The sequence below is a fragment of the Pezoporus occidentalis genome, unplaced genomic scaffold (genome assembly GCF_034315485.1).
Source record: "Pezoporus occidentalis ecotype Australia unplaced genomic scaffold, CSIRO_AGI_Poc_V1 ctg286, whole genome shotgun sequence".
NCBI classification, from domain to species: Eukaryota; Metazoa; Chordata; class Aves; order Psittaciformes; family Psittacidae; genus Pezoporus; species Pezoporus occidentalis.
The window spans coordinates 175,986-203,212 of NW_026914785.1; the positions used below are offsets into that span (position 1 = coordinate 175,986).

Genomic DNA, 27,227 nt, shown 5'->3' on the forward strand with positions numbered 1-27,227 from the left:
TGTTTTGCTCCTCAAACAACATATTTAAGTTTTCAAAAGATGCATCCTTTTCTCGAATTAGAAAGACAGCAGGCCCAATCACTAAACCTGTGGCCAGCCTGAAGAACTGGCTGTCCCTGCAGTAAGCTGACGTCTTAGCTTCACTGCATTTTCTGATCATCAGAAGTGAAATCAGGCAAAATGAAAGTGTAATGAGGTGATAAGACAAGTTGATTGTAGGCCTGCTAATTAAAAATACACAGTATTCTCTGTGGAAATCCAGCTCTGCACTATGAAACTGCTATGTGTTTCAATGTCCAGCTCACATACTGTAGGAGCAGGCAATCTCATTTGTCTTCATATATGAAGGTAGGTGGGCATGTTTTACACAGGCACCACAGCTTGGCAGTCTTGTTACTTTGCTTTGGCAGTTTCCGTGCAGAGCCACAGAAATAAAATTACAATGCCAGAGGTCAAACATAATGTCTCTGATGGCTTTGAATGACTAACAATCCTCTGGCTTCCCTAACCAATGTTGCCTGCCTTGGTCATGATTTGAAGACGCACAGGAGAGCAATTAGCCCAGACCATAATTGGAAATGAACTCTTAGCTGTGTGCTATGACATGCAGTTCAGTAACTCAGATGAATTCTCCTCTCCATTAGCTAGCCCAGCTCTGCTGACTTAAACATGATGTGAACTACGGCCAGGACCAGGGGTGAAGAGCATGACCTGAGAAACCCGTAATAAGAGCTGGCAGGAGCTAGTTGGAGAAAGCATCAGCTGTTTTACGCCTTGGAGCTGTGTGCTGTGCCTTGGATTGTTACTGAATTTCACTTCAATTTCCTATGAATTTCAGCAGTACCCCTCCATAGCTGTTGTGGCAGCAATATACATCCTAAACTGCATTGAAGGGTAAGAGAGGAGGGGGTATAAGACCATGCAGGCTTATGCTTGGAAAGATAACCAGGGATTTTTGTCATTTGGACTCACAAGCTTCAGAATCCTGTGCTGTGCAGAAAGAACATCTTGCTTTTAAACTGCCCCAGAGTGCTGAAAATACCACACGTCTGTGATTTTGAGTTATCTGTAAAGTTTTCAGCCACAGTGCAGTAGGGCAAGGGGGAGAATGAGGAGATGAGGTTGTATCCTGCATCTATTTGGATGTTTTGTTTGTTTTTAAGCAGCTGCCCAGTGAAATTAATTAATCTTTTCAAAGATGTATGAACTCACTTGAGTTCTTTGATGATACAATCTTTCATAAAGCCAGTGAAAGAGCAAATTGAAGTTCTGTATCTCTGATTAAATATTCCATGTCAGACAGGATAGCAACATCCTTTCCACTGCAAAACAAATTATTTCACCCTATTCTAATCTTTTTATAGTCATAAAAGTTTTGTTAAAATTAGGAATTCACCAAGACAATCTCCCAAGCTCCTGTATATCTTCTTCCTTGTGGTGTATATTTACGTCTTCTTCCTCGTTACCAGTCAGCAGTAATGACAGTAGAAACAAAGAAAAACAGCTGCAGTTTATGCTACTCCCACACACATATTTGTTCTCCTTTTAAAGCAAAAGCTGCTAGTGATAGAGTACATGGTATTCTGAACTTGCACTCCAAAAAGAGCTACAGGCATAACAGGATGTGTTTTAAACACAACAATGAAGAGGCAGCATTTTGCTATTAAGAAAAGAAGGAAGAAACATAAAAAACTCTGAGAACATTCATAAACTTCGTCATGTTCAACAACAGGTCCAGCCTGTCTTGTTCTGAGCACATGACATAGAGTGGCTCCTTCCTTTCTTGTCAGGAAGAGCATTGATTTGCTTCATGACAAGGATCAAGTGTAGTATTTTTTTTACTAATCCATACGCTGTCTTCACTGGTCACGAATGTCATTACCTATTAAATGTAAGAGTTTTCTATGCTTTACTGAAAACTGTGCAACTACCATTGACTTGAACCATATTGTCAAGAGCACAGTATGGACCTAGAGGTAGCTTGTTGCTTCTTGTTAATAGCTTGTTAAAGTTCAAGGGAACTTCATGGTGGCCCAGGTCTCCACTTGGAGAAAGTAGGCTGTTGAAATAACAGCTATGCAAAGTTCTGTTTCCTGATTTCTATTCATTGAGATCTACTTTCTCTTGATATGATAAAAAAGACATATTTCAGCTGGGTCAGCATATATTCTCTTCAGCTTTAGTCTAGAACTGACATTTTTCTTACATGAAAATAACATTGCCCATTTGACTGTTTAGCAGTAGAAAGGACAATTGTCTTGTGTTTGTCTCTCTCAGCAAATGCAAGCCTAGAAGAATTTCTATCCAGCTGCTCCATATTGTCTTTGCCTTGAACACCAGGTTTAACACTTCCACAAATTGTTAGCAAGTTATTAAAGAACATTTCAGCACTTTGTCATTTACTATGACTAAACGAATTTTATTACATGCTGGTAAGGATACTCTCCTGGACTTTATTGACTTTCCCATGCCAACATTTTGCTGATTCTGCTCATGCCGCATCAGTGACAGTCCTGAGTCAGCCTCCCTCTTACAAGGTTCTGCCATTAAACCTTTTCCTTCAGTGGGGAGTTGTTATTAAAAAAAGAGACCAGTTTTTTAAAACCAAGGACAAAATGGTGCTACGTCAGGTTTTATTCTGTGTGATGTTACACTCCCAAGCATTGGAGGTATTGTGTTATTAAAACAAATTGCATTCCAGGGTCATTGAACTTTTTTTCTCCCCTTTCTTAAGCATGACCTTAACTTAAACCAGAGAAAGTTAGGAACTGATTAAACTCTAGCTCAGAGCTTTCCCAGCAGTCCTATAGGTCCTGCTTGTGATACACAAGCTACCACAAAATGATACTAAACTGAGCACAGCGCTGCTAGCAACCAGTGAAAAATGTCTGGGAATGTCTGCACAAGTCCATGCTCCAGATGCTGTCAGAATGATTTAAATATCTGAATTAATCATAACATGAAAGTTTTGTTTTGATAGTTTTGCATTATCAATTTGAACCTCAATTTTATTGTGTTGTATAGTAATTGCCTAAAGAAAGGTGGATTCTCACTGACCGATACCCCTGAGGATATGTTGATTTACTGCTTTATATAGATTTAATCTTAAATTTGGTTGTTGTTTCTTGATAGCTAAGAATATGAAATTCTGTGCTACATTGTCCATTCTAAATTTTTAAGCACATTTAGTGAGGTTCATATTTCTTATTAGCAGATTTGTTTTGTTGTTTCATTTATATATATATATATTTAATTATGTTGGTCCATCACCTTTTGGATTTTATAAGTATTTAAATAAAAACTCTTGGAAACCTGGATTTTTAGAAAACTACGAGTGTGTTTTGTGTTTGGTTTGTTATTTTTTTTTTAATGGTAGGTGAAACTACTAAATATGATAAGAAAAATCTAAAGAAAAGCTTTTCAAAACATGTTTTGTGTTTACCTTTTGCTCATTAAAAAAAAAAGAAGTTTTAGCAGATGCTGGATTTAGCTGATAATTCATCAAGGCCTCTAAGGTTTTAAAGCTAGCTGATCTGAGCTTCTTACACCAGTTTTCACTCACAGACCAAGAGAAGATATGAAGTTGCTGCATTTTTATCTTTAAATGCCTCTCTAAGCAAAAGAATTAATTATTGGGCTAAACTTAACTAATATTAATGAAAAATCCCAACCCACTGCTTTTATAGCAGAAGTCTGAAATATGCTTTATAAGTTTAATCTGAATCAGTTTAACAACCTTGATTACTAATTTGATTTATTTAAAGAAATGTGAAAGATTAAAGTAAATTTAAGCAGGAATATGGACAATGTATATCCAAGTTTGCAGTTTTGTTTAAAAGAACAGTTTATGACAAATATTGTTGGAGAGGCCTTTAGTTTTTAATACGGTTGGTTTTGTCTTTAGATATATGTGCTTCACACTCAGCAGTGTCAGCAGGCCTGAAGATGAATGTTCTGGCCCTGTGGAAATTCACTTGCCCATTCACTTCCTTTCTACTCCCAGCATCATACTGACAAATTCATTTGCTGCTCTTAAAAGCACATGGCTGCACATGATTGCACTGAGAATGAAAAAGGAATATTCCCATCATGCATTTTCTAGCAAACTGGTGGGTTCCCAGCCACCCCAGGCTACCAGGTGAGCTATCAGACTACCTCCTTGCAGCTGAAGATGTGCCCTATGCCACCTAACAGAGTGCCAACAAGCATTATGTCTGAGCACAGGTCCAATCCCTGTGCTTCCCACAAGAACATGGTGGGAAGAGACTTACCCCTGCACCCTCCTCGGCTTCGGGACTTTCACAGGAGCAGGATCCCGGCGGGTCCCTTGGCAGCATATCTGATCCTTCTGCGCCTACAAAACCAAAGACATTTTATTGCCCATGGGAGAATATGTATGGTCGAGAAGTTGCTTTGCTTTGCTTGGATCCATTTCTAGCAGCCACACTCTGTCACGAGCCTGGTATCTCATCAGTGTTGTTAAAGAAAGCATAAAGGGTAGAAAAATAACGACTGAAAAATATCTTTGCCAGCTGGAGAGAGCTCTGCATGCTGTGGAGAGGCAGCTGCCACTGGGAGAGAACACAGCGGGTGCTTAGCAGGTTGCACAGCACACCAAGGCTCAGGAAGGGTATCGTCAACTTCCCCTTCAGCAGCCATCCCTGTCCTGAGGGTGGTACCCAGTACTGGGGCTGTGGCTGCCCTGTCCCTGATGGGTTGTGGGAAGGCCCTGGCTGCCAGGTCCAGCTTTGCCACCCTCAGGGAGTCGCCTGGGCACTGGTTCCTCTGTGCTCACCTGTGTTATGGTGCTGAAGGTATGCCCGCGCTCACACCATCCCAGGAGAGAAGCCATAGGGCTTTTCTGCACTTCTGTGCATCCCTAGGGAAGGATAACTAAGACCATCTAGGATCGTAACTAAGAGCATCTAGGATTGTAACTAAGAGCATCTAGGATCGTAACTCAGAGCATCTCATTAGTTAACACTGTTCCTCAGCCAGTCACTAATCACCTCTGCTTATGGGGTGAGGGCAGGTCTGGAAGAACCTCTGCACTTCTATTTCTACATCAAGCTTAAATTCTGACTAAGGTAAGAACATATCTGCTGATTTCACCTCCAGGTACAATCTTGCTTAAGTATAGCTAGCCACAGACAGCATTACTTTTGGAATTTCGGTAGCAATGGCAATAGTTAAAATAAATGACAGTGGATTAGAGTTAGATTAAATCAGTGAATATTTTCTAAGATGTGAAATCAAATTATAGGGGTTACATGATCTCCACTATGGAGCATATGGGTGTATAAAGATTTATAGATATCTCCAGTAACACTGTTGAATGTACACATTCACAGTGAGAATACAGTGAATAGTGTTCTTTGTGCTACCACAGCACTGTGTGCACCTACTAGATTTGAAATATGGCTCATGTAATAATACAGCTTGAAATGGCTCTTCAGTCCTTGGTCAATACAAGGGCAGTTATTCATGCCCTCTGATGCTACTTCACTCTATAATCTTGAGCATTTGTCTTCAGACCACTACTGGCTGTGTGTACTCCACAGTTGTGTTGTGATTACCTACACAAAAGGATCTGTGAATCAGAGATGCTCTTTATTTGTTGCTCCAGCAGGCAGTGGCACATACCAGCAGCGCTAGCATGATCTGAAGTCTGTCTCTGCTTGGAGGCACTGACTACACACTGGTATTTTTCTTTCTAACAATATTGGCTGCTTTCCCTGCTTTTTGGTACATCAGATTTTTTTGCTCTAGGGGAAGCATATTTAAAAACATCAGTGAAACCTATGTGCCAAAATCCTGTAGGTGCTTTTGACTTCCTCCTGCACAGTTTTTTTGGAGCTGCATCCTCCTCTTCCTATGTGCTGAGCTGTGGGGTCCACATAGTCGACAGAGCCAATGGGCAGCCCCAGCAAGATTTAAAGGCTGCTTTAAAACCAGTGGAAAAGCACAATAATGAAATTGGGACCTTTTCTAATTGTTGTGCTCTCAGCACTCTGGAGAAGTCTACAAAGCCAGAGGTCTGATCGCGTGACTTTACCACAGGTTTGATCCTTCTTTTGCATTCACCTCTGCTGGGGTTCCCCCAGAGCACTGCGGCTTTGGAAGCGGTGCTGCAGAAGAGGCATGTAGTTTATTCTGTCCCCATTACTTTTTTCTGCTGTTTCGGAATTATTTTTTTTCTTTCCAGCTCACTTTGATAGCTTTATCCATGCTAATTTCAGGCTGAAGGACTCTTCTTGTCATATGTCTATGGAGTATTTCAACACAGTGGGCTACTGATAGCTATATGCTCTCCTGCTATTCAAATACAGATGTAAAATAGAACTGTCTGCCTTTTTGTGTCATTTTATTAAAGCATCCTTTCACACTCAGGACCCTGTGCATCTTTTTTCTGAAGTGTATTTGGAATTGTGAAGCCTTCAGGATGTTCGTAGGAGTGAATCAGAGGGTGGAAGCAGTGTGCATCGCTCGACATCTGAATCAATTTCAGGTGTGGTTCAGAAAAGAGGGATGAGTTCATTAAAAAACATACTACTGTTCTCTGCCAAAGCGCTGATGTATATGTAACCTATGTCCATCAAGAAAGGGCAGTCTTGTGATTAGGATACTATATGGAAATGTGGGTTGCCTCATTTCACACCTGTGACTAGCATTTCTTGGTAGGACCTGGCATTGACTTAAGCTGTCCAACCATAAGTGATATTCCCCATTGCCTTTGGCAACACATGAAAGATTAACTAGAGCATGTCAGTCGTAATATAAGCAGTTAACTAGAAAAAAAAAAGTCATGGAAGTCCAAGGCCTAGAAATTAACATTCACAAGAAAAGGATAGATCTCCCCCAAATCTCAAAAAAAAATATAGATACCATAAGTCGCAGTAGACTTCACCTCCACACCCTGTATTTGGTGACAGACCGTATCTGCCATATAGCATGGGCCTCTGACTTTATCTACATAAAGGACATGGCAACTTTATAATGACCCTTGGATTAAAAAAAAATAATTCCAAGCATGTTCACGTCTGTGGACATGTTGTAAAGGCTGCACATAGTACCAGTTCATACTGCCATTATCACAGCTAAAGTTTTACATCTATCATCGTCTGTATACAGCAGTGATAAAGTAACTCAACCAGAACAGCTGCAGGGCAGCTCCGTCAGCACTACTGGGGCTCAGTGGCTTTTCATTCATCTTTGTGCATGCTAGCTCCACTTCTGTGTAGCACTGTGCTGACTTATTTGTTTCCTTTTATTTGCTGTTGATTTCAACTGTGAATAGGGTTTGATGGATGACAGGAGTTTAACAATAAAGAGGACCAGACAATAGAACAGGAATGAAGCTGAGCTAACAGTCTCTTTCCTTAAGAGACATATCTGTGCAGACTTAGGAGAGAAGTCAGGGTGCAGATAATGAGGAGGAATTTGGGCTTTTAGCTGACCACCATCAGCCAGAATAGAAAGGAATGGATGTTGTCAAGACAAAAAGGATGAAATTTGAGTATAAGAGGCAGATGCCCAGATCCTGGTCATACAGTTGGCAGTGAAACTGCAGAATATGGATGAGGAATAGAGGTACTGATGAGTGATCTGGAAAACTGTTGTGCACACCCACTCATTGCTCTTAGCAAAAAAGGGGAGATTTTAGAAGTTCATTCCTGAATCACAGTTCTTCATGGTCAGCACTGTTACGATGGGGGAAGCACCTCTCATTGGTTAGCAGTGACCTGGGGCAGTACACTCATCTCAGGGGTGCTTGCTCTATCCATCTCTGTCTGTCACCCATTTCTGGTCTGCTTCTATAGGACCTGGACAAAGAAAGGAAACTTTAAGATGCAATTCAGCTACCAGTATATGCCAGCTTTCTACAGGAGCTCACAACTCCCTTAGAAAACCCTTCACAAATGCAAAAATCACCCAGAAACTGCAGACTTAGCATCTTAATTTTGCTGTTTGTTTTAGCAACAGAGTGCTCTGTGTTTTAAGCATGTAAACTCCATTGCTTTATTGTTAATCTGTCAGGAAACAGCTCTGAGCCCTGTACCATATAACCATTAACACTGGGTAGGCTGTACCCATCTAAAGCCTGGCAGCCTACGTCCTCTTGCAAAAGAACCTGGTGCCCTAAAAGGACAGGTTGTAACATAAAGAGGAGTTGAATCAGGGAATGCCTTTAGGGCAAAGATTTGTGTCCTCAAAAGAAAAGGTAGATAAAGCACTTACAGGTATTCACCAGAAAAACTCCTGCAGTGATGGAATCATACTAAATCAAGCCTTCTTAATTTCTCACACAACAGGCATTTAGACCTGCTATGAAAATTTAGGGCACAGTCAATTGTTCACTTGCATGGCAGCTGGAGTAGTTTAGGATTTATTATTCTGTTCCACTGAGACAGGTTGTCTGTAGGAGCAATTTTATCCCTTTTCAGAGCCCAGGCAGGTTGCACACGTGCCAAAAGCACATACTAGTGTTCCCAGTTTGGCCTTCTGGCTGCTGCAGGGTGCTACCATCCCAGAGCTACTAAGTGCCTGCTGCCCTGTTCAGATTGGAAGGAAACAGGCTGGCTCAAGCCACATAAATCCTGGATCATCACTAAACTGGCCCATTTGGTCTTGAACAGGCCAAGGAGGCATTTTATTACAGCAATTGTTTTCATTTGACTTGAACCACAGGGATTCCTGCTGTTTTTGTTTGTTTTCATTCAGTTACATAGGACTTGTCACTAAAAAAAAAAAGCCAGACTATGTCCTCGTGTTGGTGCCTTGGCAGTGCCCAGCTGAGCCAGCAGACAGATCACCTGCTAAACTACAAAGTAGAGTTTGTCACCAATTATTCCTGTGAATAATAAAGGTCATTCAGAAAAAATAAAATCCTCATATAAGGAGAGGGAGGGAAAAGAAGAGACACAGCATAGGAAAAGAAACCTTTCAGCAAGAGTGCTGACATGTTTATTTACTGAAGCACTAAATGGCTTGGTGACTTTGTGGTGTTCAGATTGGGTGAGGTCACATATCAGCATGAAGACAAAGGAATAATTTAAGGGGTGATGAAACTACTCATTTATCTGTTTTTTGCACTTTGCTTTAGTATACACTATGTTTAGACATTACATCCTTACTGTATTTTTCAAAAATAGTACAGAAACTTTCTCACCCTTTTAATCATGCTTTGAAGGTTCACCTCTAAGAGTTAAGAACATATTTTAGTCTCAGTTTTCATAGAATCTTCAGTCTGAGAAAAACTATTACAGAGTACTGCAGATGCCACCTCTCTTGTGATGTGTCTCCCTGATAGCAATTGTCTTAAGAGTGCTAGTTCATATAATCTGTTTTTTTTTGCATCTGATAGCAGTATTATTCACAGGACTGGATGCACAGGTTACAGAGCTAATGGTGCAATTCTCTTTTGCTGATTTGTTTTTTTCTTCCTGATGATTGTTTTCTTTCCAGCTTTCACACTGTGATGTATTTTGGAATTAAATACAAATAAGGCAAATAGCTCCCTACTAGGGCTAGTTGGAGGGAAGTCACACCTATTTATGCCCCATTAAAAAGGAGACTTGGCTGGTGTTATTCTTTTGAGGGAGCTGGTTGGATTGTGACAGAAGTACTGTGCTGCATTTTCACTAGAAATAGGTGTCAAAGTCTTAGTCTCCAAAATTCAGATGCATGTTTTAGTTGCAGATGTAGTCTGGCACCATTTAGGGAAACACCTAAAAAAACCTGCATTGCTGGTTGCAGATGGAGTAGATAAAGCCAATGGAGATCTCCAACACTGAAATAGATTAGCTCTCTTCATGTCAGTCAGGCTTCCAGGAGTGATTTGGACTAGTTCAGGCTAGCAATAGTCTGACATGGGCTTTGCATGCCTCAACTGTGTGGGAAGTGATAGCACCTTGGGAGAACAGCTGTATCTTCAGCCATTTACTACAAGGTCATGCAATACCAGTCTCAAATTTTGTCCCTTACTTGTTTTAACAAGGTTTTCCTACCTACCAAAATAATTTCTGGTGATCAGCAGCTATGAACTAATTTTGATTCCAATTGTGCATGCCTTTTTTTGCAGATTTAACCATGGTCAAAATAATTTCTATGAAGTTCACCATTTCTGCTATGAAGCAAGGAAGGAGGCTTCAGAATCATAATCTATATATATTTTGCAATGAAACCTTAAGTATAGAGCAGCCCTAAGGTTAAAGCTATTCTGAGATAATGAGATTGCAATGTTGCTTAGAAAATTGCTCCTAGTCTTAGCAATCTTGTTCACAGTGAGCAGCTTATGATGAAATTGAGAGAGAAACACTGAAGTTTTTTGGAGGAAAAAATGTATGCAGTAAATAAGCTAAAATTTGGACATGAACTGGGAGATATGAGGCAGGGAAAACCTGTGAATTTTATTTCGCTTACTAGTAGTAAGTTGCCGTGGAGTACATTCTCTTATTTGGAAATGCCAAGTAAGAGGTGTTCTATCATTAAAAGACCAGATAGCCTCCTAGCTTTGTCCAAGTTAGTTCTTGGATGTGGCAGCAGTGGAGTGAAACAATGAATTCATTGCCTTGCACAAGGGTTTAAAATTAGCAGAGAACTCCTTGAGTGACATAAAGAAGGGAAGCACAAGTGATTCATACATATTCTTTTTAATCATGACATAGAATAATAGAATGGTTTGGGCTGGAAGGGACCTTAAAAAGAACACCTAATTCCAACCCCCTTGCTAAGGACAGTAATACCTCCCACTAGACAAGGTTGCTTAAGGCCCTGTCCAACCTGGCCTTTAACACTGCCAGGGATGGGGCAGCCACAGCTTCTCTGGGCAACCTATGCCAGTGCTTCACCACCCTCATAGTAAAGAATTTTTTTTCCTAATGTCTAATCTAAATCTCCCCTCTGCCAGTTTAAAGCCATTCCCCCTTGTCTTATCACAACATATCCTCATCAAAAGCCCCTCTCCAGCTCTCCTGTTGTACTCTTTAGGTACTGGAGGCTGCTCTAAGCCTTCTGTCTTAAGCTCAACCACAGAAAGAAAGCAGAAGGTAGCAGAAAGATTATCTGCTACTGATAACCATTCTCTGCTAGCAGAAAGAGGAGGCATCAACTGCACAAACATGGAAGTGTATGTCTGTCATGCAGTGGGGAAGACAGATCACTTGTGGTGCTCCTCTCACTGCACTAGAGGATTTCTTGCCCCCAAGAAATGCTTGAAAATACAGCGAAGATGAGCTTCTAACCTCAACAGAGCACAGCCAAGCAGAGAGGACTGCAAGAGGTGTGTCCAATTTCCTTAGCAGCAAAATGAGACGGTTTACCTCCTGTCTTCATCACACCGGAACTGAAGCAGACAAGGCATATTTTGATGACCTCTTTTGTTACCTGGAGTTAGACCCGCAGCTGTCTGTACCAACAGTTAGGAGTGCTACATGCGCATGCAGAAGATACTGCAGATGCATTTCCAGCAGTCAATTAATCCTAATTCTAATGCATTTAATTAATCCTAATTTCCTGTCAGTGACTTTTAGCAGCAGGCAGGACATTCCCCATTAGTGGATACTGTTGCTGAAGTAAAGGGCCATGCCTTTGCAGTGCACCTGGTGGGGATGGGAGGAAAGCAATCTCAATTTTTCAGCAAACTGTCTTTATATGACTCTTCCAGTTATGCTTTTCTGCTGTTCCTTGTGGTGAGTAACCAGCCAGTCTCAACAGGGTAAATCCTTGTTACGTATTGGGTTGTATTACTGTGGAGGAGAAGGGACAATCATACCCTGCTGAAGTTTAGCTGCAGGTAATAGAGTGCATATGAGAAGACCTGTCATTGTCAATTTTCCTCTCACACCTCATGGTCTCCTTCAGGGATGACATTTTGGATCTAGTTTACATTTGTTGGTTTGAAAAAAATGGCAGGCTCGTTGAAGGCACAGTCCAGAAAATTGACCAGCACACATCCACCTAGTGGATTTAGGAATAAACAGGTGTAGGTTGTTCCGAGAAGCCTCCTTCCACACTGCTAAAAAAGCCATATTGCAAGATTTTCACAGTTAATGCAGGAGTTAGGCAAATAAAACAAGGGGGCTATTTTAGTCCTTGACAAGGCAACAGCAAGACCCCTGGGTAGACTGACAGTGGGCTCATCTGCCTGATTAGATTGTAGTTGTTGAAAGCAAAACTGCAATAAGGGAGACCTAGCCCAAAATATCTGGACTTGCCTAACGTTTGACCTCCAGTTTTGTATACTTTTAAGATTGTACTGTCAGCTGCTTTGAAGCTATGCATGATTTTTCTGTCAGACAGATTTGTATCAACACTTTATTCCAAAGTTAAAACTGGCAGTTTTGCTTGATAGAAGGTGGTACTAATGAATGCTTTGCCACTATCCTCTATTAGAGTAAAGAGTAATGTGCCAGATAGATAGGAAAGAACCCACCTTGTCCTTGCATTTGTACTAGGCACACATGTTGCTAGTTCAAATCCTGTAAATTCTGCAACAGCAGAGAAAATCTTGCCCTTCCCTATACAGGTGCATGAGAGTGGAAAGATGTAGGTGAACTGGTGTTATCATGGCATGAACCACAAAACTGCTGGAAAGCCATGCAATCCAGAGAGTGGATCCTTTCAGGCTAGATATTTGGTTCACCTGAAGTTGAGAATAGATCTGTTATCCTCAAGAAGAGATCCAGATCGCTGAACAGGGTTAGTAACTGTGTAGTCAAATTTAAATCACTGCTTGAGGTAAGGTTGATATTATCTGACTTTTAACAAAAGGGTATCATAGATATCCTTTTATCAGAGATAAGATCCAGATGTTTGAGGCTAAAGACACCTGCCTTCATCTAAATGTAGCTGTGCTGTATAGTAATTGGTTTGTCATGTCAGAGGGAGTACTTATAGACTATGTTACTGCTCAGTTAGAGAAGATGCATCAACCTCTGGCCTCCATGGATAAGGCTTGCAATCTTAGAAAATGACATATAATTAGAAAAAATTATAGTGTTTGCTTTCACTAATTGTTTTCCCAAAAAAGCAAACTAGCATGCAAGCAAACATAATATCCAGATATGGTATATCCTCCTCAGTTATTCACTTACTACTTCCCCAGATCTTAAATAGGTAGTGAAATATTTAATTTCCTAGGCACAACATTCAAAAGAGGCGTGACTTGCTGGTCAAAACTCCAGTGGTGTTTCTTATCCAAGCCATATGCTTTAAAGAGTTCAGTAAAGGAATGCTTGGCTCTCTAATAAAGGAAGAGATGCAGGGCTTCAAAAGCAAAAGCTAAACTGAAAGAAAATAAATGATGATTTTGGTGTCATGATATTGGGCTGTATTTTGCAAATGAAAGGTTTAATAAATAAGGAAACATCACAAGTTAATGTGCAATGTCAAATGATGCCACATCCATTCCTTCCAGCCAATACTTAGAGTATTATGAGACGTGTAATAGACTACATTCCAGGAGTACGCTTTGGGTCCTGCTGCACAGAGATAGGCTGTCTATCCCACACTTTGGCAGCTCATGTAAATATGGCATCCTGAAACATAAAACCTGGATTCTCCCTGGGAGCCCCACCAAACCCCCGGATTAATAGACGTGACAGGAGATTAAGGAGGTGTTTTCTATCTGTGCTTCCTAAATGAGCACAGGTCAGCCATATATTCCCATGGGGACAAGGTTCTGGCTTTGCTGTCTCTTAGTTCTTCAAAGTCACAACATGTGCTTCGTAAAGCATGCCCTGCTGATGCAGTGCAAAACCTGTGACTGTTGTGTTCACAGTATGCTAAACATGGCTCATCAAGGGTAGAACAAACAGCTATGGCACAATCCAAAGTCAATAAGAAAATGCTGGATGACTTTTGCAGACTTGTGGAAATTATCAGCTCAGTTCTACTTTTTCCCCCTCAGCTGTTTATCTGTCCCACAGTGTGCATTGTCTAAATTTGAAATTAAAAACATTCCTGAGGCAAGGAATGTCTTCAAGCACTTGCATTCTATGGTGCATCAAAGAGCAGCTGAGGCTGATGCTTTGCCTTTGGTAGCTATGCTTGCATTCTAGTTTTTGGGCCCTTACGACTTTAGGTTACAGTACTCTCATTAACTTTTGGGAGCAGAACTCACATGCAGGGCAGTCTCTTGATGAGATGGGTTTCCCTGCCTGATGAGGCAGTCCGTCTCTACAGGCTGCACCAAATCTAGTGCATGGACAGGATATATGACTGGGGAGTTTTTTCAGAGCTTGAGGCCTGAACATAGCTGGGGGCATGTTAAAGCTGTGATAAACAAAACTGACCTTCTTTTAAAATGTAGCTTTTGTAGGTGTATGTGTATCTCCCCTTATCTGTCCTATTTTTTAGGTTCCTTCCACTCTTCCTTAGCGTGAACAGTGAGGAGTGTTGATTCAGTAAAGGATCTTCCTAAGAGAATTAGCTCCCCCCTTGATAAAAAGCAGTGTAGAGCTTGTACCAGGGTACCAATAGTAATTTTTCACAGCTCTCATCTTGACAGTAAGCCCATAATACCAGTGGAATAGAGCATGAAAAATAAAATTACATTAGGGCTTCAATTAACTTTAATATTACCTGTAACTCAAATACTTACTGCTTGTGTGCTGGAGTTATTACTGCTTTTCTAGGATTTTAAATTATAACGTATTAAAGGGACAGCCTACCTTGTGGAGAGTTTGTAGCTCTGAAAATGAACAAAGATCAGGCAATTTAAAAAGGTTTAAGAGTAAGCCCTCAAATGTCAGGATGCACATTTAAATGTTTCCTGTTGAAATCTAGCAAGCTAAATTTCTTGCGAAATTTCTAGAAATTAGAAATGTATTAGAAAGACTCTTTTAGGAAGAACTACTGTGCTTTTATGTCAAGTCTTGCCTGCAGCATGAAATTGTGGAGACACAATGAAGGTATGAGAGGTGGGTTTGGGTTGTTTTTTTGGTTTTTTTTTGGTGGGTTGTGGTACTTTTTTCCCTTTAAATGACAACAAAATGACTTGATCCTCAGCAGCTCTCAATTTGTGAATAGTTCAGTCTGACTTTAAATTAAATTCATGGCTGCATCTTCCTTTATTCAAGCTATTCAAGTATTCTCTTCACAACCTGCACTGAGTAACAGATAAAAATAACTGTCATGCTTAATTTATTTTAGGTGTGCAGTCAGGTTATTTGAATTTTCCACATTTGGTTTCTGAGAACAGCTGTGAGTCTTCTCCTAGCTCAGTAAGGACAGTTTCTAAGAACAGAAGAACTGCCCCACTGGACCAGAACAATGGTCTCTGACAGCAGCAATAAGAGATTTCATATACGTAGAACACCTGCACCCAGCCTGTATCTTCAGATCTGCTCCTGTACCTCCTGCAGCGTCCAAACCACTAGATTATGGGTGTCATTGGACAAATCTCTGCCTTGTCACTTTAATATTTCTATGGGATCAGTTGTGCAATAGTTTGTTCAAATGGAGACATTTATCTGTCTGGGTTTCTTTTCTTTTTTTTTCACCATCTACATGGTATGTGAACGACTGTGTTGTTTAGCACTACCACTTCAGAAACCTCTAAGAAGGATGGACAATGAATCGGTGTACTGTTGTAAGTTATGATTTCCTATATGGCTTAATAATTTTGAATATCTTAATTTTGAATATCTAAGGTATGACTGCAAAGGGATTGAGTGTTTAGGAATTTAAACATTCAGACCACCTTAAAAGAGCCTCAGATATTATCCAGAAGCAGAGGCAGACAAAGTAGTCATAACTTTCAGGAATTTTAGCCTCTAGCAATGTTTGTTGCAGAGGAAGGATCAGCAGAAAAGGCTCATGTTCATTCCGGACACCCTATTTAATAAAGAATTAGGCTAGCAAAGAAAGACAGATGGCAAGAGCAGACAAGACAGTTTGAGACCAAGGCCTAATTCAGCTTTGACATAGCTAAGCTGAATGGCTATTGAAGTCAATGAGAAGTTCACAGGTTTGTATCAGGGCTGAATTTGCTTCCCTATTTACCAGAAAGAGGTGAATAATTGAGTTCAGATAGAATTCAGTTCAGAAAAGAAGAATGGTGCTATGAAATTTTCAGTGCTCTCCTAAGGCCTACGCTTTAAAAACTAATATATGTTACAAGCAGAGATGTTTCCTGAATAATGCAAATACAGTTGAGACCACTGCCTGGCCTAAGGCTTTGTATATACATGATGGAAGTAAACAGATGGAGAAACAAGTAGAGGCTTGTTCGGTGTGATATGAGTGTAATAGGACTATGAATCCTTGTTCCCTGAATCTGAGCTAAGTCTCTAATTTTTGTGTTTCTACAAGAGTCACTGCTGGGTGCCCAATCTCTGCTTAGAATTATAATGGGAAGTGTGTTAATTTTCTAAATAAACATTTGGAGAATGAGCATTGGAGGATAGCATTTCACCATTTCTGCTTTTCCCTTCTGTGTTGCTGCTTTCAGCTACGGGGGATCTGAGAAACCATACAGGGAAACTATAGGGGTACCAAAGAATCTCCCCTTGTCTTCAGCTGGGGGGGCTACTCCTCTTTTCCTTTTTAATGGATCAGTATTTGCCAAACACATCCTGGTTTGTAATTTGTTGTTTTATTTTGCCTATAAAATTAAAAGGTAGATCTTATCCTGGGAAAATGGGATGTTACCTTGTATATGCTGCTGTGTAACATCTCCAGCTACTGTGGTTTCAGGCATACTGATTGTCCTGCCTGCCTCTGTCAGGATGCTCCTGCTGGAAATCAGTGACTTGGGTAATCCTCGTTAGAAAACTGGGTGTTAGTTGAGACTGAGCTACCAGCATATTGCAGAAAATGGAAAAAAAAAAAGAAAAGAAAGAAAGAAAGACATTTAGCATTTGTGTTCTTGTGGGGTTTTTTCCTGTCCTCCATAAATATTGTCAGGATGCTTCTTGTACAAGGAAGCAGTAAAAGATGCCTCTATAATGGGAACAGTCATGATTGTGCTGTGTATGGCAATGGTACATGTGCATGTGCCATGGTATTTCCCTCCCATCCTGTAACAGTGTACCAGCACAAATACAGCCATAAAACAACAGCAGATAATCTTTATTCAGCTCTGTGTAAGCACACTCTGCAGAACAGCCTGGTCTGTAAAATTGAAAGGACATGCCTCCACACCTAACAGTTCCCAGTGCCAATGATGCACACTTATGGGGCAGCAGATGCTTTCCTCTTGATGGCTGCTATGTCATTGCTAGGCAGAGTGTTAGCTGACGGGATGTAACTGTACGTATAGGAGGTTTGGGGTCTGTAATTGTTCCTGTGCTGGGCACCCTGTAGGTGTACATGTTTTCAATGAGGCTCCCTGCAGATGAGAAGATGCCTAGTAGCTTTTCCGTTCATGACTTGTCCTCTGTGCAGATGAAATGTGCATGCATGGTAACAGTGAAGAGCCACACTGGCACTGGAAAATGTTTGTTTCTGAGGGATTAGTTGGGCTTCCACGTCAGAGGCGGCCACTTCATTTTCATCTGCCTCAGTTCCTCATTTTTCATATAAAAATGATAGCACTTTTCTGACTTGATCGGATGCTGTGAAATTTCACTGCATTGGAGACTTTGGGCCTTTCAGGGAGGAGAAATGGAACTATTTTACTGCTTTCTTAGGAGTTTTTAGAAAATTGCATTATAGGACCACAAGAATTTAATCCAGTTCCTCTGCCTTCCGATCCTAAGAAGAACTCTAAACCATGGATTATTTTAGTGAAAATATATAGTTCAGAATATGCAAATATTATTTAGTGCAAAGGCGTGATTTGAAGTGCATTTTAAAGTACCGAAATCTTGTTTGACAGAACAATCATAAGTCACTAACTCGTAGGTTGAGAAGCAATCTACCTTACACCTAACAACTTGGTCATCTCTTAAAATACACATTAAATGTTAAAATACAGCTTACACCATCTCTTGTACTTAATTTGTTAAAGACCACTTCCATTGCATTCTTCGCTTACTGTCTAAAAATAATGAGGGGTATTTCGCAGATGCTTAGGTTGTTTAGTAATTGAGTAAAATCAAGTGTACTGAGTCAGTTGCACAAGGCACATGTGCTATAATACAAAATGCTATCACTCTGCTATTAGCAGTATTAAATTGTCATTAAACTAGTTAGGATTCTTGAGGGAGGTCTAACTTTACACTGTGTCAGCTGACAAGGAAAGGCTCATATTTGTAACCACCTTGGGTTTATTACTTTATCTGAAAACAAAAATTATAGATTTCTGGAACCATATATTGTTTCTAAAATGTCACTTTCATGATACTAATAGTTTTTGATTAAACAGTTTCTGGGAGGAGTTTTGATGTTTTTTTTTTTTATCTTACAGACCCTTCAGTTCACTTCTACCAGCAGTCCTACTACATCTAACACATCACCCCCTCATTCCCCATCCATTTTGCTCAATGTTAATCTTATTTAAGAGCTATATACATTGCCGCACAAACTATGTTGCTCTCTATCTTTCTGAAACTTTCACAGTACTGTGCAAATGACGGTTTTCATTCAAATACAAATGAAAAAGAGGAACTCCAAAAGACGAACTTGCACTAAACCACCCAGCCTTGCTGGAAATAAGAACTAATCCAAACATCATCCTAACTTTTCTTTGGACAATTTGCATTTTCAGAAATTTTGGAATTTGAGGTTTCTCATCTCAGAGCTAGGCCTGCACAGATGTAACTGAAAAGTCTTGAAGGTGGATCAATGAGTCAAATAGGCAGAAGTCTATATAGGCAGAGTTTTAAGAAGTAAACAAATGCTAAGTAAAATTTCTTTCATACCTTCAGCAGGCTATCCTTCATGGCTGTGCTGGAAGTTCTCTTTTTAATGTATTTTTCATAAACTTTTGATGTCCAGACTGAACTCTCGTATCTCTTTACTAGGAGAAAGAGATACACTACACTGACTCTATTCATAGAATTGTAAATGCTTTTATATTTTGGGAAGCTTTACAGGACCTCATGGCAGCAGAATAGACTTTTCTTTTAAACTTAACCTTCCTCCATGGAAAGCAGGTATTTTTAATGCTAGTATATTTATTTAAATTTATGGCTTATGTAAAGTATTACCTCCTTCCATCTAAATTTTTTAGGATCCAGGCCTGCAAAGATTTACACACACAGATTCATTGTGTATCCTGGTGCCAAGAAATTAGAAACAAGACTCCTATTGACTGCAGCAGAGACAGGACTCCAGCTGCTGCTTCCAGAGAGGGTAGTAATTGAAGAGATGAAAGTTCACCATATTTTGTAAGATGTAGGATCTGAGGCCAGCTTTTTGAAATGAGACATCAGAATTTTTCTACCTTTGCCCTTTTCTTGCCACATTCTAGGATACTTGTGGTATACTGCCGACTTCAATAAGTGTGAGAAACCCCGAGGCAAATACTGAGAAAAGGATACACTATTTAGAATTAATATAAAATATTTTTTAATAAAATCAAGCCTGTATTTGTTGTTTCAGGAGAAGGGAAAGTTGTCTGCACATACATGAACACACACACACACACACAAGTCAGAATTCCTGTATAGAACTATTCATGGCTATGATCTCCCTGCTCAAGCTCCAGCATAAAGCCAATGAATCTTTGAAGCTGATTGAAGCATTCAAAACAAAACTAATAAGGGCTGATCCTCCACAGCAACGATTTTCCACAGAGAGACTATTTTTAAACCTAAACAGCAAATGGGAGAGAAGTTCACATCTGGAGACCTGAACGCTACCATTTTTACTGTGGCTGAGCCTGGCCTTTTACCTTGAGGTCTGGCAGCTTATCTAGATCAGGTTTTGGTGTTCTGTGTTTGTTAATGTTATGCAGGCACTTTGTCTGCAGGTCTGGTAAATAGCGGGTATGGTGTGGACATAATGCTCTGTACAGCACAGCCCTACACAAACAACACAGATAGATCCACCCCAAACCACAGGTGCTGGCTCACCAATTTCTGGGGGAAGCTGTGGGTCCAGCTCTAAATCATATGGCTGACTTTCACCCTTTGCAAAACCCATGCTTTGCCTAGCCCTGAAGTTTCAGGTTGGCTTGGCTCCTGATCTTTGTGGCCTATGCTCCTCTCTTCTCTGAATTACAGGGACAGCAGACCCATGTTTGGGCTCTGAGAGCTCTGGCCTAAGGAAGGATTGCAGTAAGCTGTGGTGCAAAACAAAAAATGGTCAAAAGCAGGCTTTCTGGGGTGTTTCCCAAGTTTACTTTTGGCTGTTGACTTTTACTGCAGGCTAAATGATGTGTTGGTTGATCTCAGAAAATAAAGACCCTAATTTGTAAATGGCATGAGGTCTCCTTGATGGACTGCCAAGCAGCCTAGAGCCCACACCCCATGTTCAGCATTATTGCTGTGAAGAGTTGTTTTTTTGTCCACTTGCAATTTATTGTGCTGCCTGATGCTTCCTATCTCCTCAGACCAGAGAAAATCTACAGATATTGCCTCTTATCTCCTCACTCCCTTCAGCCTGTAGGTCTGGTTTCTCCTAGACTGACTTGCTTTCCACTCAGGTGGGGTGGGAGATGTCTGCCATGCCTTGCCTAACTAGGCACTTGTCTGTCTTTGCTGACCCCCACCGCAAGAGTCAGAGTGGGAATGTGAAAGTGTTGAACGACAAAATATCACCTACCTCACAGCCTGCTGGGGACCACTGATGCCACTTTGCTTCAACAGAGAGGGAATCCTGTTCCCTGTCAGTGCCAGGCACCATTTTCTAATCTATCCGGTTCATATGGTTGATCAACATATGGGCCTTGAATTACCTTTCAGTAGTACTGGCACTTACACAGCACCATGTGTTTATATGGACACAGAGTGCCAGCCTATCTCTACCAAAGCACACAGATTTTATTCAAGAGAGGATTTCAAAAATCATAGATGAAATCATAGAATCATTCTGACTCCATGATTTCATCATAAAGACCAAAATTAATTGAACAAAGCTAACAACTCTGTCTTGGTAATTCTGTCATGCTCAGTGCTAATTATTCATACTGAAACAGGCAGAAGCCACCAGAACTGCTTTACAACCTACTGGAGATAGTTGCTATAAACAGCAATTAGTGCTTGCATTTCTATCTTAAGAAGCACAATTGTCTCCACCTGAAAAACTAGACAGGTATGTTAAGGGAGAGAGCTCAGATGACCTAAGAGATGGATAAAAACACCAAAGCCTCTGTGTTCTCTCTGGAGAACATTTCTCTGATTGCTTCTCACCTCATAAACCTCTCTGGAGGGCTAAGGGACCTCAAACACATATTTTCACTAAGATCTTTGTGGCACAAACATCTTACATTCTTGCATCAACTACCCAGTTAGAGTCTTCCTTACTTTGGGCAGCGGCAGTCAGAAAAGGAGTTTGTTTTGGGATCTGACATTACATCAGGTTGGAAGCTCTTTTTCCTACAGACATCAGTGTTGCCTAGGTTTTCCATGATGCACGTATGACATTGAAACAGTGATTTGTGTCCATGGGAGGATGAGTCCAGTAATAGCAATCGCTCCTCATCAGCTGTTTGTTCTTGAGAAGCTTTAGCATCTGTTAAAGGGCATTCTAGTCTTCTTATTTCTGATAATGGATGTTACACTTGAGTCTTCCTTACTGGTGGTAGCATCAACCTGCATCAGAGTGCTCTCTGCTTCAGAGACACCCACACAGAGCAGCAGTGCTCAAGGGAGTGCTGTGCAAATATGCATGTGGCTGAAGTGAGAGGCAGCAGGCAGGAGGGAAGGAAAAATCAGATGGTGGCCACAGTCAGCAGAGAAAGGAGCATCATCCAGTACTGACAATATACAGCTGTGGGTCTGTTGCCAATGGTGAGCCCTTCATTATCATGCACACTAGGCTTGAAATCTTAGTGTCAGCCCTCCAGGCTTCAACTAGGAGTGCAGTGCTGGCTGGAGCCAAGTGAAATTTGCTTTTGAATCTGAACAGCAAGGTTTCTGGAAACAAATGAGTTCTAAGACAATGAAATCTCATTGAATTCCACTAATAATAATTTTGGATAGAAAAAGTTGAAGGGAATATTCTGGTAATGTCAAAGCAATATTTTTAATGTATTTCAAATAAAATATCAATTTGTGTGGTTTTGTTTTGTTTGTTGTTTCTTTTGGTGTGGGTTTTGTGTGTTTGTTTTTTGAAATGCCTCCAGCTGGCACTGAAACTTCTGATTTGGAAAAAAAAAAAACATTTATTTTAAATAAATGGTTAACTCAGAACGTTTCAGTTTGGGTTCAGTGTGGTAGAATGTTCTGCTCTGCTTTTGATTGCTCATTTTCACCAGTGAATAAAACCAGTATTATTTACTTTGCTGTAATGATGCCAGTGTTCTCATCCTCCTTCAGATAAAACAGCATGCAGTAATAATTTTTGCCTCCTTCCCTTTCCTGCCCAGCACAACCCTGGCCCCCCATGCTCTGAAGGACCATACATGGTTGGCTTCCAAGCCCACAGGCAGTGGAGGGCCAAGGAAGGTATCTCTGCAAAATAGAGGTCCTGGAAGAGAAGCTGTTAGTTACATAGAAAGCAAGACCTTCACCACTGCAGATAAAGCAGATGAGTTCATTGGAGCACTTAACTGCATTTCATCATTACCTTGCTGTCTGCCTGGTACTGTTTAATAAGCCTGTTCTCCAAAACCGGTGGTTGTTTATGGCATAGCTTATCTGGGGGACAGTTCTGCTGTTCCCAGTTATTTGGGTCTTTATGAAGAAGTGTTGAATGAAATGGAGTGATACAAACAGATCTGTTTGACTACCCATATTATGAAATTCAAGCACACGTCTGATATTTTTCGGGCAAATTATATTCCTGGGGATTCAAAGACTAGTAGAAAGGCTACATTTTTCTCCAACTTATTTTTTGCATGTCTGTGCTCTAGAAGTATTCTTTATTTTTGACTGGACTTTCTTTTCTCATAGTTGAGAAGCACGGCTTTCAGCAACCTCTGCCACCACAATTCACTAACCCTAACTGCTTACATTCGAAAAAAAATTATTAGCTTTTCTATAAAATCTTCTTGTCAAACTTCTCTAACGTAATTGTACTGAGTTTAAAATAATTGAACAAATAAGAAGAAAATTATGTCTGGAGCCTGTGGGGAGACAAGTGTTTTTATAGTGCATAATTTTGATACATGTCAGGTACCCCAGGCAGTGTGACTTGAACCTTGACCCCCATTTGGCTCTTGCTGCTCTAAACAAATTTGCTATTTGAAGTTCTGCCCACAGCAGGGGCCATCCTGAACAGATCTTGCTTGTGTGTCACTCATTTTCTGTTGTAAAAGACAAAACAATTGCTTCTCCAGTGCTGCTGGTGACAGGTAGTGCATTTCTTCAGCGTAAGCTGGGTATGCTTACTTTGGTATCTACATCAGAGCTTGTGCTGCTGCCTCGAGTTTGTCTTACTGGGGCTGGCTATTTACAGCCTGCAATCTCTCTGGCACCAAGGGACATTTAAAAACATTATTGCATCAGAGAGCATTTTTATGAACTAATTGCAATACTTCTCCTTAGTGCTTTGTGGCAAACGTCTGCCCTGACTGACTTCCCACACAGGCATTCTGCACTCACTGGGCTGGCTCGGGGTATATGGTCCTGATCCTGAAGGCACATGTGGGTTGTTTTCTAAGGGGTTTGGCGGTCCTGCTTGCAGTGTTTGCAGCTATTAAGCTGTGAAAGTTGTCCTTTAACATCAGACTGGATTTAATCCCTTTTAGTCTGTGTATTAGAATGGATGAAAGAGTTGTTTTCTTTTTATTTCCACTTTCAATTACAGCTTCTAAATACTCTTGAATATTGTCTAAAGCTTTCAGCCCTGATGTTTTCTCTGTAGGAGCTGTAATGAGTAGAGAAAATGGAGACAGGCAGGCTACAGCCCCCATGGTAGGTCCTCCATTTGTTTATATTTGGCAAATGTTTGGCACACTGTAAAGATAAATCAGTAACAAATCTCAGTATTTCCAGCTCTGAATCCTAAATCCTTACATGTAAAATAACTGAGGAGAATAAACAGTGTATGATCTTTCAGTAGCTTTTCCACATATCTTATTATCATTTCCTCATTGTAATCAGCAGTGCTTAAGAATAGTGTCTGCAGTCTCTTAAATGCCACAAGAAAGGAGACCCAGAATATCACAGCTCTGCAGAGCTTGTACATAAAACTACAGCAAGTATTTTACAGATTTCATCCTTAGCCAGGAAGGCCAGAATATACTGTTTCTCTTCTAGTCTCTTTCAAATGATAGCAAAGGCTCTCTCCGGATTGGTTGACTCCATGAGTTGGAGATTCAAAAAAATAGCACTAGATTTTCAGTTCAAGTTGTAGCAGCAAAAATGGAAACTTCTCGCATGCTAAGTTAAGGTCTGTTTCCTTCCCAGGCTGGTCTAAGTGGAACTATTTATCTTAATTAACTCTTCCAATTTACTAACCCCCTGACAACTTCCCACTTCTGTAACAAAAAATCCAGACTGAAATTGCAGCACTGGAGAATTTCCAGATGTGAGCCCTGCTCTCAGAGTGCATGTGGTGTTTAACAGATCCATCACTTTACTCCATCTCACTGGTAACTTAGCCACACTTCGCAGTAGAAAATTGCTAACCTGGTCAGCAAAAGGAAGCATTTATTCTGTTTCCCCACTGATCCGTTCATGAACCCCTATTTCTCCAGCAATAAATTTGCTTGTACAGCTTAGCACAGCATGCTAAGAAGAAATCTTTTACAGCATAACAAAAACTGAGCAGCACAACACAATTAAAAAGATGTCAGGGTTAGGTAATCTCATTTGCTTTAAATTAAACAGTACGTGTACCACACTCCAGTGAAATACAATGATCAAGATATTCTGGTACTTGATCTGGTACTGGTGTAATACAATGATCAAGACCTGGTACAAAACAGTCTCCTTCTTTTTAAAACATAGGATGCTTACAAACCACTATGCCATGCTGTCTAGAGGTAACCACATCGGCTAAAAAGCAGTACAACCATTTTAGCATGGGGTTATGCTCAAGTGAACAGCAGGGCTAATTAGCGTATCCAACTCCCAGCACCCACAAAAGCTACCATACTGCTGCCAGTGCTGGAGCAGACTCAACTATAGTCCCAGGGAATCTGTAGCCAGTGATGCGTTACACACAATAGAGCACTCAAAAAAGGAAACTGAACTGATTTGTCATGTCTGAGAAAGTGACCCGTTTTTGAGTCACTTTTTTTTTCTCTTTTTCCCCCTCTTCATGATCTTCTCCCTTTGTTCTCCCGTCTACAAGTAACAAAAAGTACTACTCCTAGATCCTTTTTTCCTAAATCATAGCAAATCCATCACTCCTAGCAAGTGCCTGAGTGCTGTGAATGGCTGGTTTTGGTTGCAGTATAGCTTATTTTTTTTCTGGTTTGACATTGCCATTGCAAGCAGAACCTCCCCAAAAATGTACGTTTTGTGCTGCTGTGTATGCAGAGTAAGCCCCACTTTTCTTGCAGTCTTGTTGCAGACACTAAAGACACATTTCTGCATCTCCATGAGGCAGGCTAGTGCCAATAATCTTAAATTACAGATGTAAAACATATGAAAAAACCTGGACCCACCGGAGTATTTAGGAACCTATACTTCCCATCTAAATCAAGGGGATAACATTGTCTCTGCGTACCTTTGTAGATCTGGAGGTAGGGAACTTTCTGTGAGGTCTGCTGTACTGTTTAGAGCAGCAGCAATTGGAAATGATGTTTCCAAGGACCTGGGCCAGCGTCTTTATTAGTGCTCAGTGAGTCCAGAAAGGTTGCTTACTTACACTGGGAGAAAATGCTGCGTATAAAAGACAGGAGCCAATCCCTTTCTTTCTGAGGCAACTGAGCTGGTTTGCAGGCCAGTGTCTGTGCAGCAACAGAACTCCCTACCCCTAATCTGGAGTGACCCAACCTCTTTCTCTGCTGCCTGATTATTCACTGTATTCTTTTTTCGCGGGTTGATGCTGGGAAGTTTCCTCCTTCAAGTCTGATGTAGCAAATTATTTCTATGCAAGTATTTTCTTCCTTGTCTCATCTGAGAAGATGGTTTTGTCAACTAGACACTTCTGACTATGAAGCAGGTGGTTTTCATATCAGGGGTAAATGCAGATGATGTTTTGCACAGCGGTGCCATATTCTGTAGTTTTGTAAACTCCTTTAGGGGCCAGCCTGTGTTTCCCTCATGAGCAGTTACAGAGGATTCATATGTGACTGTGCACAATGCAGTGGACATCTGAGCAGACCTTTTGCAGCAGAGGAGCATTGCAAATAGGGGTCTTGGGACAGCAAAAATTATTTCTTGTCAAGTTTTTGCTATTCAATCCTACAGTTATTATCCATAGAGGTTTCATTTAGCTGAAAACCTTCTCATATGGTTAAATGGGGTGGAATGAAAATAAGATATGTACTAGGCTATGGTATGCATCAACAAATGGAATATGTACCTTAAGTGTCCAAGTGTCCAAATTAGTTGCACATACTAATGCCCTTCTTTTTTTTCTGGTCTTCACACAGATACTTCTGCTAATTCAGGATCACGATCCTTCCTTTTGCTATGTTAACACACCTTCTGAATTAGGAAGGTCTTTGCAAACCCAAAGAAATTTAAACAGTTATGATCACTGCTGTCAGTTGAGTCAGTTCTAGTCCTTTGGTCCTTTGGTTTCAGAAACATACAATTCTCCAGTCATTCACAGAATCTTCTAGGACAGGTAAAATTGACTTTCTGTCACTCAAACATGAGTAGTAAAAAACCCCAACTTGAAGCCCCACCTACTGCAAAACTTCAGGACTGCACTATGAAGCAGCAAAGTTTTATATGCACTTGGCCATTTTCCCTTCTGTGATGTTAAAAAGTACCATATTGCAAAGGCTGAGATACATGTGTGTGTGCATATACATTTATCTGTATGGCTACCGGGTGAAATGAGCAGAGAGAGTACTTACACAGCAATGGTTGATTTGTGGTGAGCTTAAGATGAATTTTTAAATTTCTGAGAAGGAGGTTTATGATGCCTGCCTGCATCACCCATCCTAGCACTGTTCTAAGCTCAGGTAAATGGAACATCTTGGGGAAAAAAAACTACACAAGGGTTTTTCCTTTTTCCTTACAAGTCAGACTATGGCAGGCTTCTTCCAGTCTTGAAACACAGAGTGCACTGCCTGTGATAAACCCTGGAAGAAAGCAGCCCACTGTTCCTTC

At 40.6% G+C, this 27,227-nt stretch overlaps 1 protein-coding gene across 5 annotated transcripts in view; it reads right to left on the reverse strand.

The window, feature by feature from the left end:
- PALM2AKAP2 (PALM2 and AKAP2 fusion) overlaps window positions 1-27,227 on the reverse strand; it is a 265,897-nt gene that overhangs the window by 105,933 nt on the left and 132,737 nt on the right. For all 5 annotated transcript variants that reach the window (XM_062625996.1, XM_062625997.1, XM_062626000.1 and 2 more), the window contains one exon: window positions 4,272-4,354. In XM_062625996.1, coding sequence (XP_062481980.1) covers window positions 4,272-4,354 — 83 coding nt within the window. The remainder of the gene's footprint in view (window positions 1-4,271; window positions 4,355-27,227) is intronic.